This window comes from Eleutherodactylus coqui, chromosome 5 (genome assembly GCF_035609145.1).
Source record: "Eleutherodactylus coqui strain aEleCoq1 chromosome 5, aEleCoq1.hap1, whole genome shotgun sequence".
In the NCBI taxonomy this organism is placed as follows: Eukaryota; Metazoa; Chordata; class Amphibia; order Anura; family Eleutherodactylidae; genus Eleutherodactylus; species Eleutherodactylus coqui.
In genome coordinates, this window is record NC_089841.1 from 223,805,837 (window position 1) to 223,819,033 (window position 13,197).

General features: G+C 41.8%; 1 protein-coding gene across 3 annotated transcripts in view; it reads right to left on the bottom strand.

Annotated features, from left to right (window-relative positions):
* Positions 1–1,357: 1,357 nt before the first annotated feature.
* Positions 1,358–13,197, bottom strand: part of MPDZ (multiple PDZ domain crumbs cell polarity complex component) — a 136,836-nt gene continuing 124,996 nt past the window's right edge. For all 3 annotated transcript variants that reach the window (XM_066604271.1, XM_066604270.1, XM_066604269.1), the window contains 3 exons: positions 11,787–11,899; positions 9,628–9,751; positions 1,358–7,734 (listed from right to left, as the gene is read on the bottom strand). In XM_066604271.1, coding sequence (XP_066460368.1) covers positions 7,588–7,734; positions 9,628–9,751; positions 11,787–11,899 — 384 coding nt within the window. In that variant the 3' untranslated portion in view covers positions 1,358–7,587. The remainder of the gene's footprint in view (positions 7,735–9,627; positions 9,752–11,786; positions 11,900–13,197) is intronic.

The following is a 13,197-nucleotide window of genomic DNA, read 5'->3' on the forward strand; positions in this document are numbered from 1 at the left end:
ACGCCGGAGCGGCCCCATTCAACAGAGCAGAAGACCGGACAGCGCAAGCCCGTCTAAAGAAGGCTCAAGATACAGAAATTAGTCGGAGCCATGGAGACGGAGACGCCAGCAACGGAGTGGGTAAGTGTATAACTTCTGTATGGCTCATATTTAATGCACGATGTATATTACAAAGTGCATTAAAATGGCCATACAGAAGTGTATAACCCCACTTGCTGCCGCGGGACAACCCCTTTAGGTTATCATAGTCTGTTTTACTTAAGAGGCTTCTTTCCCATGCAGTGGCATAATCCAAGAGTGAAGAGTAAATGAGATGCTTTCACAGTGAGCTCAGGGCTTCAGAGCAGTTCTACATGCAACTGTATATAACTCAGAGATCCTTCAGAGAGGAAGTAATTGTGATGCATAAACAGGTAATAATAATAGTCATGCAGGTATCATATGTAGAATATTTGTAGGAAGGGATTATATTATATTATCTAGGGCATGGTTTGTCACAATTTATGAGAATATCAGATGCTTCTTGGATCCAACTGGTTGGTCTGGGAGAAAATTCTTTCCACCTTGCAATACTCCTATTTTTAGGACATTCTTATAAGATTAAATAGCTTTTTTTCCTTAAAATCTTCCAGCATTTGGGTAGTCAATACACAATTCTGTCTTCTAAAAATGCAGGAAAGGAATGGAAAACAGGTGAAACAAATACCAAAACGGTTTCTGTTTAAACACAATAAAGCTTTTTGTTCCATCCAGTGTTCGGTTTGATTGCCATTTTTATCGAACCTCGGGACAGAAAGGTCAACCGCACATTACAATAGTGTGAACAGAGCCCTATATTAAATCTAACAGGCAGCTTATTAGGCATCTGAACATGGGTACCCATTGGCACTAGAGATGAGCGAGTATACTCGCTAAGGGCAATTGCTCGATCGAGCATTGCCCTTAGCGAGTACCTGCCCGCTCGGGAGCAAAGATTCGGCTGCCTGCAGCGGGGAGCTGCGGGGGAGAGCGGGGAGGAACGGATGGGAGATCTCTCTCTCCTTCTCGCCCCCGCCCCCCCCCCCCCCCCCCTGCTGACTGCCGCAACTCACCTGTCAAATAATACAGAAGCTTGCACAGGAAGAAAAAGAGTTAGCGGCACTTGCCAGTAATCAACTATTTCTATGTACCAGTGTTTGAGTAGGTGAAAAAAAAATCACTTAGGTTGTTGCCCAAGTAAAATAATCATCCTATCCTGAGAACTAAAAATATATGTCATATAGTAAAAGTAGACCTTTATTCTAGAACATTCAGATGGAATTATCTATTCGTATGAACAAAGAATAAAAGGCAATACTCTTCAGAAATCACAGAAACGTCAAGTCTAAATGTATCTTTATTGTTATCTAAATAAAGCAAACAGGTTTCTTAGTGTTTAACGTGACAGTAGTAAGAAAATATCTGTACAATTCATTTTCATTTCAACAAAGGCTTAAAGTGACAACTAAAGAACGTGTGTAATGTTATACAGAACAAACAAGACGGAGTACGGCAACTAATAAAATACATTTTGTAGAAAAAGTTACACGGGTATTATAATGTCAAATGGAATATCTCCACAAGAGACCTTCAACTCCCCTGCTGGGATCCCCACTGAAGAATGGAACAAGTAATAACACTGTAGGTATATTTGGATAATCCAGGTAAGTGAAGACTCAAGACACTCGGTTCTGAATCTATATAACATGACAGGTAGATCAAATACCACCTTAAAAAGGAACGTCCACACTTGAACCTCTTCACATTTAAAAAGGAGGTATTCAACATTTTGTTCTAACTTCTTAATACCTTTAATAGCATTTGGGGTTGATAATTCTATCAAGCTTCAAATCCCCTGTATTGAGATATACAGTACATAGCATGGCAGCTTCCACTACAGGGAACTCAGGAGTTGTGCATTAAACTCCGAAAGAATGCAATGTGCAGGCCTGGCTCCCTCTAGTGGTGACTGCGGGCAGCCAAAATGCTTTTTTATATCAAATGTACATCTACAGATGGGATTGGGAACTCTGAACCGTAGATTAAGAAATTCATCAGCACTAAATTTTGGACCTAAAAACGACATGATGGAAAAAAAGGCAGAAACTTGCTTTAAGTCAAGTAGACATCAACACTCTTGTACGGTATTCTCATTCAACCCACTGAACCTGGTGACCGTACAGACTTTCTAAAAACACTTGTAACTGAAGGAGCTGCACAAGCTTCAATCAGAATGTAGGAAGATGTCAGACATAATAGTGGGCTTCTAGACAACACTTTTACAATGTTAGAGCTCATGCATGTGGCAGTTCGAGCACAGAGGCATATGGCGATGCATGGACTGTACTGCAGGTTCACAGTATGGAGCTGTAGACGCTCCATGCAGTACAGAATGCTGCCTTTTAAAAGACACCTTAATCCCCTTTAGAAAAAAAAACGCTACTAGGGTACAATGCTTCTGTATTACGGCATGCCAGAAAGCGTGTCACAAGACTTTCTTTTCTCATCATGGATTCTCATGGAATCCGTTTAGGGAAATATCCTGTGCGTCTATGTACGATCAAAGGCACATGAAATGACCCCCAAATGCAGCCATGTGTATGAAGCCTCTACAGGTGCTACAGACAATGATATTTATCAGCTTGTGTGGATTTAACGTTTGAAATGCTTGTACACAGTTTCTGAAGTCCAATGTCTTAATGCTGCTTGATGTTAAAAGAAAGGTGAAATTTGGCTGCTGAGGGACTAATTGTAAGGTATTTGGGTAAATCACATTATACTCTCCGAGTACTAAATGTACTTATTTTCTTAACCCCTCAACAGCTGAAAGAAAAACACACCCTTGAAAATCCACAGGGTCTACATCTGTGATGTAACATTTGGTGCTTCAATGGCCATTCAGAATGACCCCGAGGTTCTCTAAGGAATCCTCCAGTATGCACATTTCTTAAGTCTTTCTATAGTTTGAGAATACATGAGATTTCAGCTACAGTCAGCTAGTAGGAATTCAAAATCAACATATAAAATGAAACTGGTCAATACTGCACTTTGTAAGCATTTCACTTTTTTTTTACCCCTTTTAAAGAATAGAGGCAGAAGACCTCTGGATCTCTTTCACTGGTTAAAAGCAAAGAAAATACAATCCTAGGCAGCACTATGGAGCCAGGCTGAAGGGAGCCGGTCATCACTTCTGCATTTATAAAAAATGCCTAAACCAGTTATATGTATTTTTCAAAATGTATTCTGTTAAACTTTTTGCTAACCTAAAAAGAAGGTATAACATTTTCCCACCCCGCATGGTAGTTCCAGGCAAGCAGTCCGGATGGACTGTTGCTCCTGGAGGGACTACGTCTTTTAACGCCGCCCCACTCTGCTGTGGATGACACAGGAGACTGTGTATGTGCTGGAAGATCCTGTACCAGTGCCTGCGCGGTTCATCCGGCCTTTTTATGGGCAGATTCACCAACCTAAACTGCGCATGCGTCACTTATCACTCACTGATCTATAATCTGCGGTACCGCTTTTGAGCAGCATGTGGATGACGTCTCCTACAGTCTTCATATCATAGTGCCAGAGAGGGGTGGCCTTGGGGAACGTGATTTGGCCAGGATAGGCGGTCCCAACCCACCTTCTAGTCTACTAGCCAGGAATTAATACGCGACATGGGGAAAGTTATACCTTCTTTTTAAAAGGTATGCCCTCATTAATAAGTTTAACAAAATACATTTTGAAAGTCCAATTACTGCATTGTCTACTGGTGTCAACTGTTTTATGGACACAAAAGTGATCACAGGTTCCTTTCAATAAGTCAGCAAAGACTAGAACCCAAGAAATCCGAGCTAGTAAAAGCGAGGAAGCCCTTCAGATCGTGGATCATTAAAAAAAAACATCTTTACATCTTCTACAGTTCCATCCATGGTGGGTTAGTCTACCTGCATGTATCAATCTCTTTCAGGTCAGGAAATTCCTTAACGTGAAGTCCACTCTCAAACCCAAGGCAGCTTAGTGTGAACTCTATATCTGTGCAGGGGGTTTATGGAGCTCTGACTTACTATGAAGCTATAGGAAGAAAATAATCAGCACAGAATATTTAATCCAAAAAAGTAGAATGTTAAAGGGTAAAAAAATGTATGCAAAGTTTTAATTTTTTTTTTAAAGTTTACTAAAATCTGATGTGTCTTCATACTGTGCTATGACTGGTGGTAGAGGATACTTTTTCAGTAAATATAGATTGTTTTAGACAATACAAATAAAATACATACAAGGTGTAGCTATAGCGCTTAGATATTTCAAACTATGTTACAGGATAGTTTAGGTTATTTAGTAACGTTACAGAAGCAGAGAACCCGATCCTCAGAAGCCCACAGGCTGAGACATTCAGAAAATGAAGGTTAGTGTTAGGCGTTTCCGATAAGATATGTATAAATCCTTGACATTCCCCAATGTACAGTACAAAGATTGTGATTGTTCCCGGGAGAAATCTGACACTTAACAAATGACACTGGGGATCTGACTTTGCCGGCTCCGAGCCTCGCCCCCCACAGAACTACACACTGAGTAGGTGCCGAGACTTCTCTATTGTCTTAAAAGCATTCTCATTTTTAATACTGAAAAGATTTCTTATTTTACTTTCTGCAAAACACTTTCTCAAATCACTTATGATTAAGAACCAACTTTGCCAGGTTCCTCACATTCACATACATGCTGGCGGGGGCCATATCTGTATTGTCCTCAGTATCACATGCTGGTTTTTATTTCTTGTAAATGCTGCACAAAATGTTGGCGAATGCAAAGTTTTAAGTGATTGAATTCTGTTTAAATTTAAAGGGGTTTTCCAGGACTTTACTAGTTTTCAGGATAGTCGATTGTCAGGAGTCCGACACTTGGAAATCCTGCTAATCAACCGTTTGCCAGGACGACCATCACTATAGACAGAGTCGGAAGTAGTCAGCTCTGTTCACATTGCAAAGGCCTGGACTGGTATTGCAGGCACAGCTTCCATTGAACACAGTTGGAGCTGTGCCTGCAATACCAACCTGGGCCACTGCACTGTAGACAAAGCTGTCCGTTTCCTGCACTGTCAGGCCAACAGTTGATCGACAGGGTTCCTGAGCGTCAGTCCTCCACTGTTCAACTATTGATGACCCTTCCTGATGATCGTTAATAAGTAGTACACGCCTGAAAACTCATTTAAGTATGACAGATTTAACCAGTCTTACAGTCCATGTATAACAGAGCACACCAAACCCATTCTGCAACCCCCTCAGCATAATTACATGCAGTTGGCTCGGTGCATGCACAGAGATGAAGGAATCCTCCCACGTAAAGACAGAATGAAAACCAGCATTGAACTTGTTTCAGTAAAAACAGAGCTTTATCCAATTGGATACACAAAAAGCATGAGATCTACCATCGCATCATTGTTCGAATAAAGCTCAGTTAATCGGAAAGAGTGCAGTGCTGGATGTACATCTACATGTATGTTGTGGTATGAGGCAAAATGATGCTGAAATACGTTGAAAAAAAAAATATTTAATTTTTTTTTTTACACTATAAATTAGGAAAAACAGAGAGGTAGTCTGTGCTGCGCAGAGAAAAGTGGTTGGAAATATATGAAGCCCAACACTTGGACTGTCTCATGAGCCCTGAGAGGAGTCACCTCTACCAAGGAAGGTGTGATGCTCTCAGGAACCGTTCCCAGTCCAGGGAAAGACAAGCTGTGTCGAAGGCCTATGAGAGAGCAAAAAAGGGTAGAGACCCACCTCAAATGTGATTCTGCTGTATACGCGGTGGGCCTTACACCTGGTTAGTGAGAGACGCTACATGTTCGGAAGTGGCCACACAGCCAGGGTTTCATTCTGATGTTCTTGCACTGAAGTGAATAAAGTTGGCAGAAGCCAGGTTTCGACCAGAATCCAGTGTCTTGCAATAAATTTCTTGTCCGTGCCAACCATCGTACCCAGAAAGATGGCAATCCAGTGAGCTGACTAACCCCCAAGTTGTCACTCCATATATACTGTATCTCACACATACTCTATAAAACCAGCTATCACTGCAGCGTTTTGCCCCATTCCACATCACACAAGCGAATTTATATAACTTGCCTGGAACTGTAGAAACAAGTTAGTTTTAAAGGTACCCAATAGCAATATGGTTAGGAATAAAACGTAGACCATGAAATGTCCCAAATATAATACATTAAAAGGGATTTCCCACCATAAAATGGATAGAGGATAAACATCCGATGGAAGAGAATGGTGCAGGACCATGCAGGCATACCATTGCTGCATTCTCATAGAGCATTCAGGAAGCACGGATTTCAGGATTGGTAGGGATTAGAGATGAGCGAGCACCAAAATGCTCGGGTGCTAGTTATTCGAGTCGAGCTTTTCGCAATATTTGAGAGCTCTATTCGAGTAACGAACCCCATTGAAGTTAATGGGAGACCCGAGCATTTTTGCAATTCACCTGAAGGGTGCAAAGCTTTTTTTTTCTCTCTCTCTCTCACGTCACAGCAGGAAGTGGTAATGTGGGGAGGGGTCAAAATGGGGAGGGGGTCGAACACGGCGTGGTACTCGCTCGAGTAACGCGCACCATCAAGTAGGCTAATACTCAAACAAGCATCAAGCTCAGACCAACATGTTCGCTCAACTTTAGTAGGGATCCAGATGGTCGGACTCCCAGTAATTCAACACTTATCCCCTATCCAATGTACATGGATTAAATATCATTAATAGGAAAACCCCTTTAAGAAGGGTCCATTATTAAGTAATCAAACCACAATGCCCAGTTGGGTTGAATGAGGCAACTGAACAGTGTTTGCCTTATTATTGCCAACATCTACACAGCAGACTGCTAGTATAGAGGAAATATCAGTAATATCGGAGTGATATCTGGGTTGGAGTAGTTGGAATCCTTAAATCCCAATGTAAAACGTAATCCATTTTGGGGAAAAGAAACTATTTGTGCCTTCCATTATTTCTAAATAAAATACACATTTTTTACACCATATTAATTCACACTTGTGCAACGCTGTTTTCCCAATACCTACGTAAGTTCACGTGCGCTATATTTTATAACTAAACTATGGTAAAATAAATCTTAAGTTTGTCCAGTGTACTTGTAGAGACAGACACACAAAAACACAAAACATTCATTTGTTCATAGGCTATATAGCAGCAAAGCAGTGATGTAAAAGACATAAAAGTAGTAAAAACACGGCAACAATAAAAATAGAAGTAACCTACAAAAGATTTGTTCTTCGCCTCTTGGGTTGCCAAGTCCCGTGCTCTTCACACATTTGTGCTAAGCATTGTAGATCTAAACTATTAAAATACTTCCTTTGTGGCTAAAGAAAGGGCTATTGGAAGCCGGCCTGTAGGAATGGTTCGGGAGAAGCTGTAACATATTCACTTGTCCCTACAATATAAACGACAGCAGCTATGTAAACCTTCTCCCAGACACAGCTGACCTATAGTAGGGGAACTACTTCTTTATGTACTTTCACAGGGGAAAGTGCTGGTGACACACATAGGGATCCTGAAAGGTGATGGCGGACAAGCGGGAAGGTCAGGACAGCACAGTAAGAGTAACCGTTCCTTTTGTCCTTTTCAGAATAGCAACTGCCTCCTCGTGAGTCACACCTTCCAAGCTCTGTCCGTTCACGGCAATGATCTGGTCCCCTCTGTTTAGGCGACCGTCTTCAGATGCTGCCCCCTGAAACAAGGGGTAGAAAAGATATCATATAGTTAGAAAGACATAAAACTGGGGCAAGAATGTAGAAAACTGAACAATCAGATATAGCACAGGTCTTCTGATGAGGATGGCCAACCGTCAAGAAATGCCCAAAAGTCCATAAAAAAATGGAAACTTTTACCAGCGTCGGTGAAAAAAAAATAGGAGATGCGGCTGAATATTTTTTGAGGCTGTATTGATCATTAATAACTTCAGAAGGGTCGGTGATCCGGGGATTATTCTAATTACCAGATTGGAGTCAGGAAGGAAGTTTTTTCCCTTAAATGGGGAAAATTGGCCTCTACCTCATTGTTTTTTGTTTTTTTTACTTCCTCTGGATCAACATTGCGGGTTAATAGGCTGAACTGGATGGACATATGTCTTACAGCCTTACATACTATGTATTTGAGCAGGTCGTTATGACAGTAATTATCATTTTACAGCTGACAGTAAATGCTGGTAATGACACCGTATCAGTATCTGAGCCATAAATATGCATGACTTATAATCTATCATCCATTATAGTTTCCCACGTTGCCCATAAAAAATAAGTTCTCCAGAAAATAAAAAAGAAAAGTTCAACCTGCTTCTGATCCTCTTCTGAGTAGTATGGGGCTTATTTAGGAAGTCTCTTCTGCTAGATTCGTGGTGTAAGTTCTGCTGGGAAACGGTGTACTATTTTTACAAGTATCTACAACTGATTTACGCCAAAAGGAATAAAAAAAAAAAAAAGAATGCCAACTTTTTATTCTCATGAATGTGGGTGTGGCCTCTGTATATCGGATGTTTCCTAAACAATTAAGAAGCTGAATGTTAGAAAACAGGAGCAAATAGTAAGCGCAGATTAGACCAAGGAAAATGTGGTCTAAATAGGTAATGGTTGGCACTTTTTAGGGCGCTCACCATGTATTTGTGGAGTTTGGCGCAATTGTATTGCACAATCTTTCAACCCCTCAGGTAAATCCTAATCACAGTCAGAAAACGTAATTTAGTTTGGTGCATTTTTGTGGTTTTTGGCGCCATTGGGTATTTTTTGGTGCATCTATCGTCAATCTGGCGTTTGCATTGATCTTGTATACATAAACCCTTATTTATATGAATGGGATAACATTCCTTATAAGGCTGTGAACCTCACAGCGCAGACACTTGCTGTAAAAATCACCTGAGCACGAACTCCGAGGTCAATTTTGAGCAAAATCAATTAAATTCCTATTTTGGCACATCTGGCCTAAATTGTGGTGCAGCTCAGCTTCCTAGGCCTCTGGTGACCGTTTCCCGGCCCGCATGGACCTCCTTAGTAAATGTTGTCAAACTGTGGAGCATTTTGACAATGTTTGGTGCATCTACTAATTTTTCTAGTGCTTCTAAATATTCACCACATTTACAAGCGCCGTTCACCTCTTTCATAAATCTGGCGTAGATTACAGGCGCTAGTATAAAACTTGCACAAATTACGCCTTTATTGATAAATGAAGGTTCACACAGCTCAGTAATGCTGATGATTTACAGCAGCAGAATTAGCAGCATTTAAGAAATCCATCTACAAGCTGCCGAGAAAATCTGTTACGTAAATTGAACCTGCACTGAGAAGTTTGAATCCACAGCTTGTAATTTTATGTTGGGGGATTTTCACAGCGGATTTCGCTCCATTTGGCGAGGATCTTCCACTGCAGAAAATCTGCAGAGAACATACCCTTATAACACTGTTTCTTGCTGCCACCTTCCACTGGCAGCACATGCCCCCCCTCCATAAAGCCCCCAACTTTCACTCCATTTCTCTCTTTGATTAATTTGTTGACTATTCCTTACTTTTACAGTCTATGGAGAATGTGATGCTAATGTGAACGGGGTCTTTCGGATCAGTTTTCTGTTTACCTTGCTAAAAACAGTCTTCACGTAGATGGGAAGATCACCGTGTGGGCTCCCATAACCGCCAACAATACTGAAGCCAAGTCCATCTGGTCCTCGGTCAAGAATGATTGTCTTGTATTGAGGAGGTCTAATATAAAAGCACACAGAATTAGACTATGCAATACAAGAACGTATAATATTTACATTGCAACATTCAATTAAAATCAGACTGACGGCAGACAAAGACCATACGGTCCACCTAGCCTGCACTTCACAGAAAAGTTTTTGCAACTTCACACTAAAGAAGTTGAATACTTGGGGTAGTCTTTAGATTTTTTTCTGTAATTTCTTAATTAAAGGGTTGTTTTACCAAGTCAACCCCAACTCTCAAAAGATTAGTAGCTCATACTGGTGTAGACCATGAAGCATTCAACAATTATCTTATAGTGCAGGGGAAGTGGTCACTGCCGGGGTAATGTAGAATGGTGGTGTGCATTCAGATGGGCGATTGTGTAATACAGTCCACTGTCAAGACCGACCAAGCAGGAGACCCAATTATGGAATCATATATCAATTACATGATATTAAGGCATAACGTTGCTCCATAGGCTGGTAAAAAAAGGTAGACAACCCCTGTCTAAGGTTACCTGACATCTATATTATTTGTTAATCAGCTTTTTTAGGCACAGATATATTTCTGGGTTTGAAGTGGGCTTATCACCCGCCCAGATGGGACCCAAGTCATATGATCTCCTCTGATCTCTACTACCATACATGCCCAGACCCAACTTCAAAATGGAAGCGGCCTGGTAAACGGCTCAACTAGCCATTGTACATTCTGCTCAAGATGAGGCAGAGAACGTAGAAAGGGATCTTTGAACTGCCCATGGCTTGTCACCAATGCAGAGACCACTGGTGGCCATGTCTGTTACTAACAGGATTTAAACAATCAAAGGCTTCTAGGTTGCTAAATAACTAGATGATTGTTTGGATTAATTATATTTGACTGCTCAATATCAATGTAAAAAGGGGACAAATAAAGTTGTATGCAGATTTCTACATGGGTTCTCTTGGTGGCATGCGGCGTAACCTCAAGAGATACACTGGGAACAGAAGTGTACATGATCGCCCATCGAGGGAGCACAAAGCAGGAGAACAAATGTATCAGTGTGTTCTAAATGAGAAAACAGCTCATCAAAGCAGTTGTGTTCTGATGGAAGTGAGGAAATCATGTCAGTCACAACCATCAAACACAGGATTGTAGCCAGTGGCTTGAAGGGATGGGTTACGAGCAGAAAACCATTGCACATTAATAATAATAAAAAAAAGAACAAAGGCTATTGTGGGCTAAAAAAAGCTAAGTGGCCGGACCACTAGTCAATGCAAGAAGGGTCTTTTTACAGATGAATCAAAGTTTGAGGTTCTTGGGGGTGCAAGAGGTAAAAAATTAATTTGTCATGCAACAAATGGCTGTGTGCTTCCTACTTTCATCCAGCCTACAGTGGAGTACAGAGGAGGTTCCATTATGGTCTGGAGAGGTTTTGGAGGTGGTGTGGTTGGTGACTGACATTATAAGAAGAAAAAACAGGCTTAAAAGAATTGAATATCACCTATCCCAGCCACTCCCCGTCCAGCGCTGCAGCCGCAGTCTCTGTTGCAGAGAACCCGGAAAAAGCGGCAGGGAGTCTTGTGCCGTTCACTGTGCACATGACCACTCAGCCACTTACAGGCTTCAGTGGCCATGGAAGAATCACCGTTGAAGCCTGTGAGTGGCCAAGCAGACATGTGCCCAATGAATAGCCCGTGACCGCCCGTTGCTTCTACCGGGTTCCGTCCGTTGGGCAATGGGACTGCAGTGCTGGACGGGGATCGGCTGGGATAAGCCAGCCTTCACTTTTTTTCCATTTTAAGACCAGTTTACCATTTTTTAATGTCCCTTTAATGTTCAGTAGTCTACAGTTAGTTTTATAGCTTATTTTGTTGTCGTGCAGAACTGCAACAAAAAAAAACCTACATGTTTGAGAAATAACAGAAGCATTGCATGTTTGTCTTCTCATTTGCTGCAATTTCGCAATAAAACAGATTTTGGTAAATATCCCCTAAAAAGCAGCGTGGGTGAGATAATAGGAATTTACAAATTCTGGCTCATAGAATGTGTGGACCTCGTGTGAAACAATACATACCCCAAGTCATCTTGCAGTATACTGCTGGAAGCAAGTCCAGAAAAGCTGACTGCAGTGCCCACATGTTCCTGTTGTTGACCAGTGACCACGCTCACGTCTCCGCCAGCCACAACCTGAGATGAGAAATATACATTAATGGCTCTACCGGGGTTTATATGTTCTTGTATACAACTTGTTTCCATTTTAATAAGGACTAGAGATGAGCGAACGTACTCGGATAAGCACTACTCGTCCGAGTAATGTGCTTTATCCGAGTACCGCTGTACTCGTCTTGAAAGATTCGGGGCGCTCCGCTGCTGACAGGTGAGTCGCAGCGGGGAGCGGGGCAGAGCGGCCGGGAGAGAAGGAGAGAAAGATCTCCCCTCCGTTCCTCCCCGCTCTCCCCTGCAGCTCCCCGCTCCGCAGCGCGTCCCGAATCTTTCAGGACGAGCGGGGAGGTACTCGGATAAAGCACATTACTCGGACGAGTAGTGCTTATCCGAGTACGTTCGCTCATCTCTAATAAGGACCGTTTTGAATTTAATGAGCATAAGACCATTATGATCTCTGAGAGTGGCTCCTGTAACACTCCGTTATCACATAACTCTGGAGCAGCCCGCAGTACAGAAAGTACATGATTACGTGTCCATTAAAAGCATTGAATGGACTTTTGCCATGTTAAGCTATACTGGTATTAAAGGGAGATAGAGGACAGCAGTTCTAGGTCACTGTACTATTACTCACTGCCTTTAGATAGGACTAAAGAGTAGAACAAGTGCAGTATGATAAGTGCTACTACTGAAGAGTCAGAGGTATAATGGGAAATGAAGCCTACAGGGCTGCACATAAGATCCCGCTAGGGAAACCACATCACTGCGGATGAAGGAGCCAAAATGGAAAACTGAATAAGGGCAAAAACACTGCTAAAGTACTTCTTTAAGAGCTATGATGATTCATCGGGCCACCAACTTCCACAAACCAGGTACAAGTCTCAGGCCACAGTAGAGAGAAGTTCATTCGTTGCTTGCTTTAAGCGAACTTCACATTGTTTTTAGGATGGCGTTGAGCCTATCCATCCTGGGCTTCCATACCCAAAAATAGTATTCAAAAGAACAATAATCAGAGCCCACTGGCCTTAATAAGTCATACGAAGACCTAAAGGTGCAAACAACTTTGGTCCCCATTTGACCAGGTTTTCATATATTTGTTGTGGTTTTGAAGACAACATAGCATAGTCAACTAACATAGCATAGTCAACTAAGGCATTTTGGCCTCCAACGTAAATGGAAATGAACAGAAGTCACGCTACATGGAGATCAAAGTTGGCATAGATACATTAAATGGCTATATTGTGGCTTCCATCTGAATACCATTATCCGGCACTCAGCTAGAACCCTGTAATGGAAACTATTGTCGGGGTTCCAAACTCGGT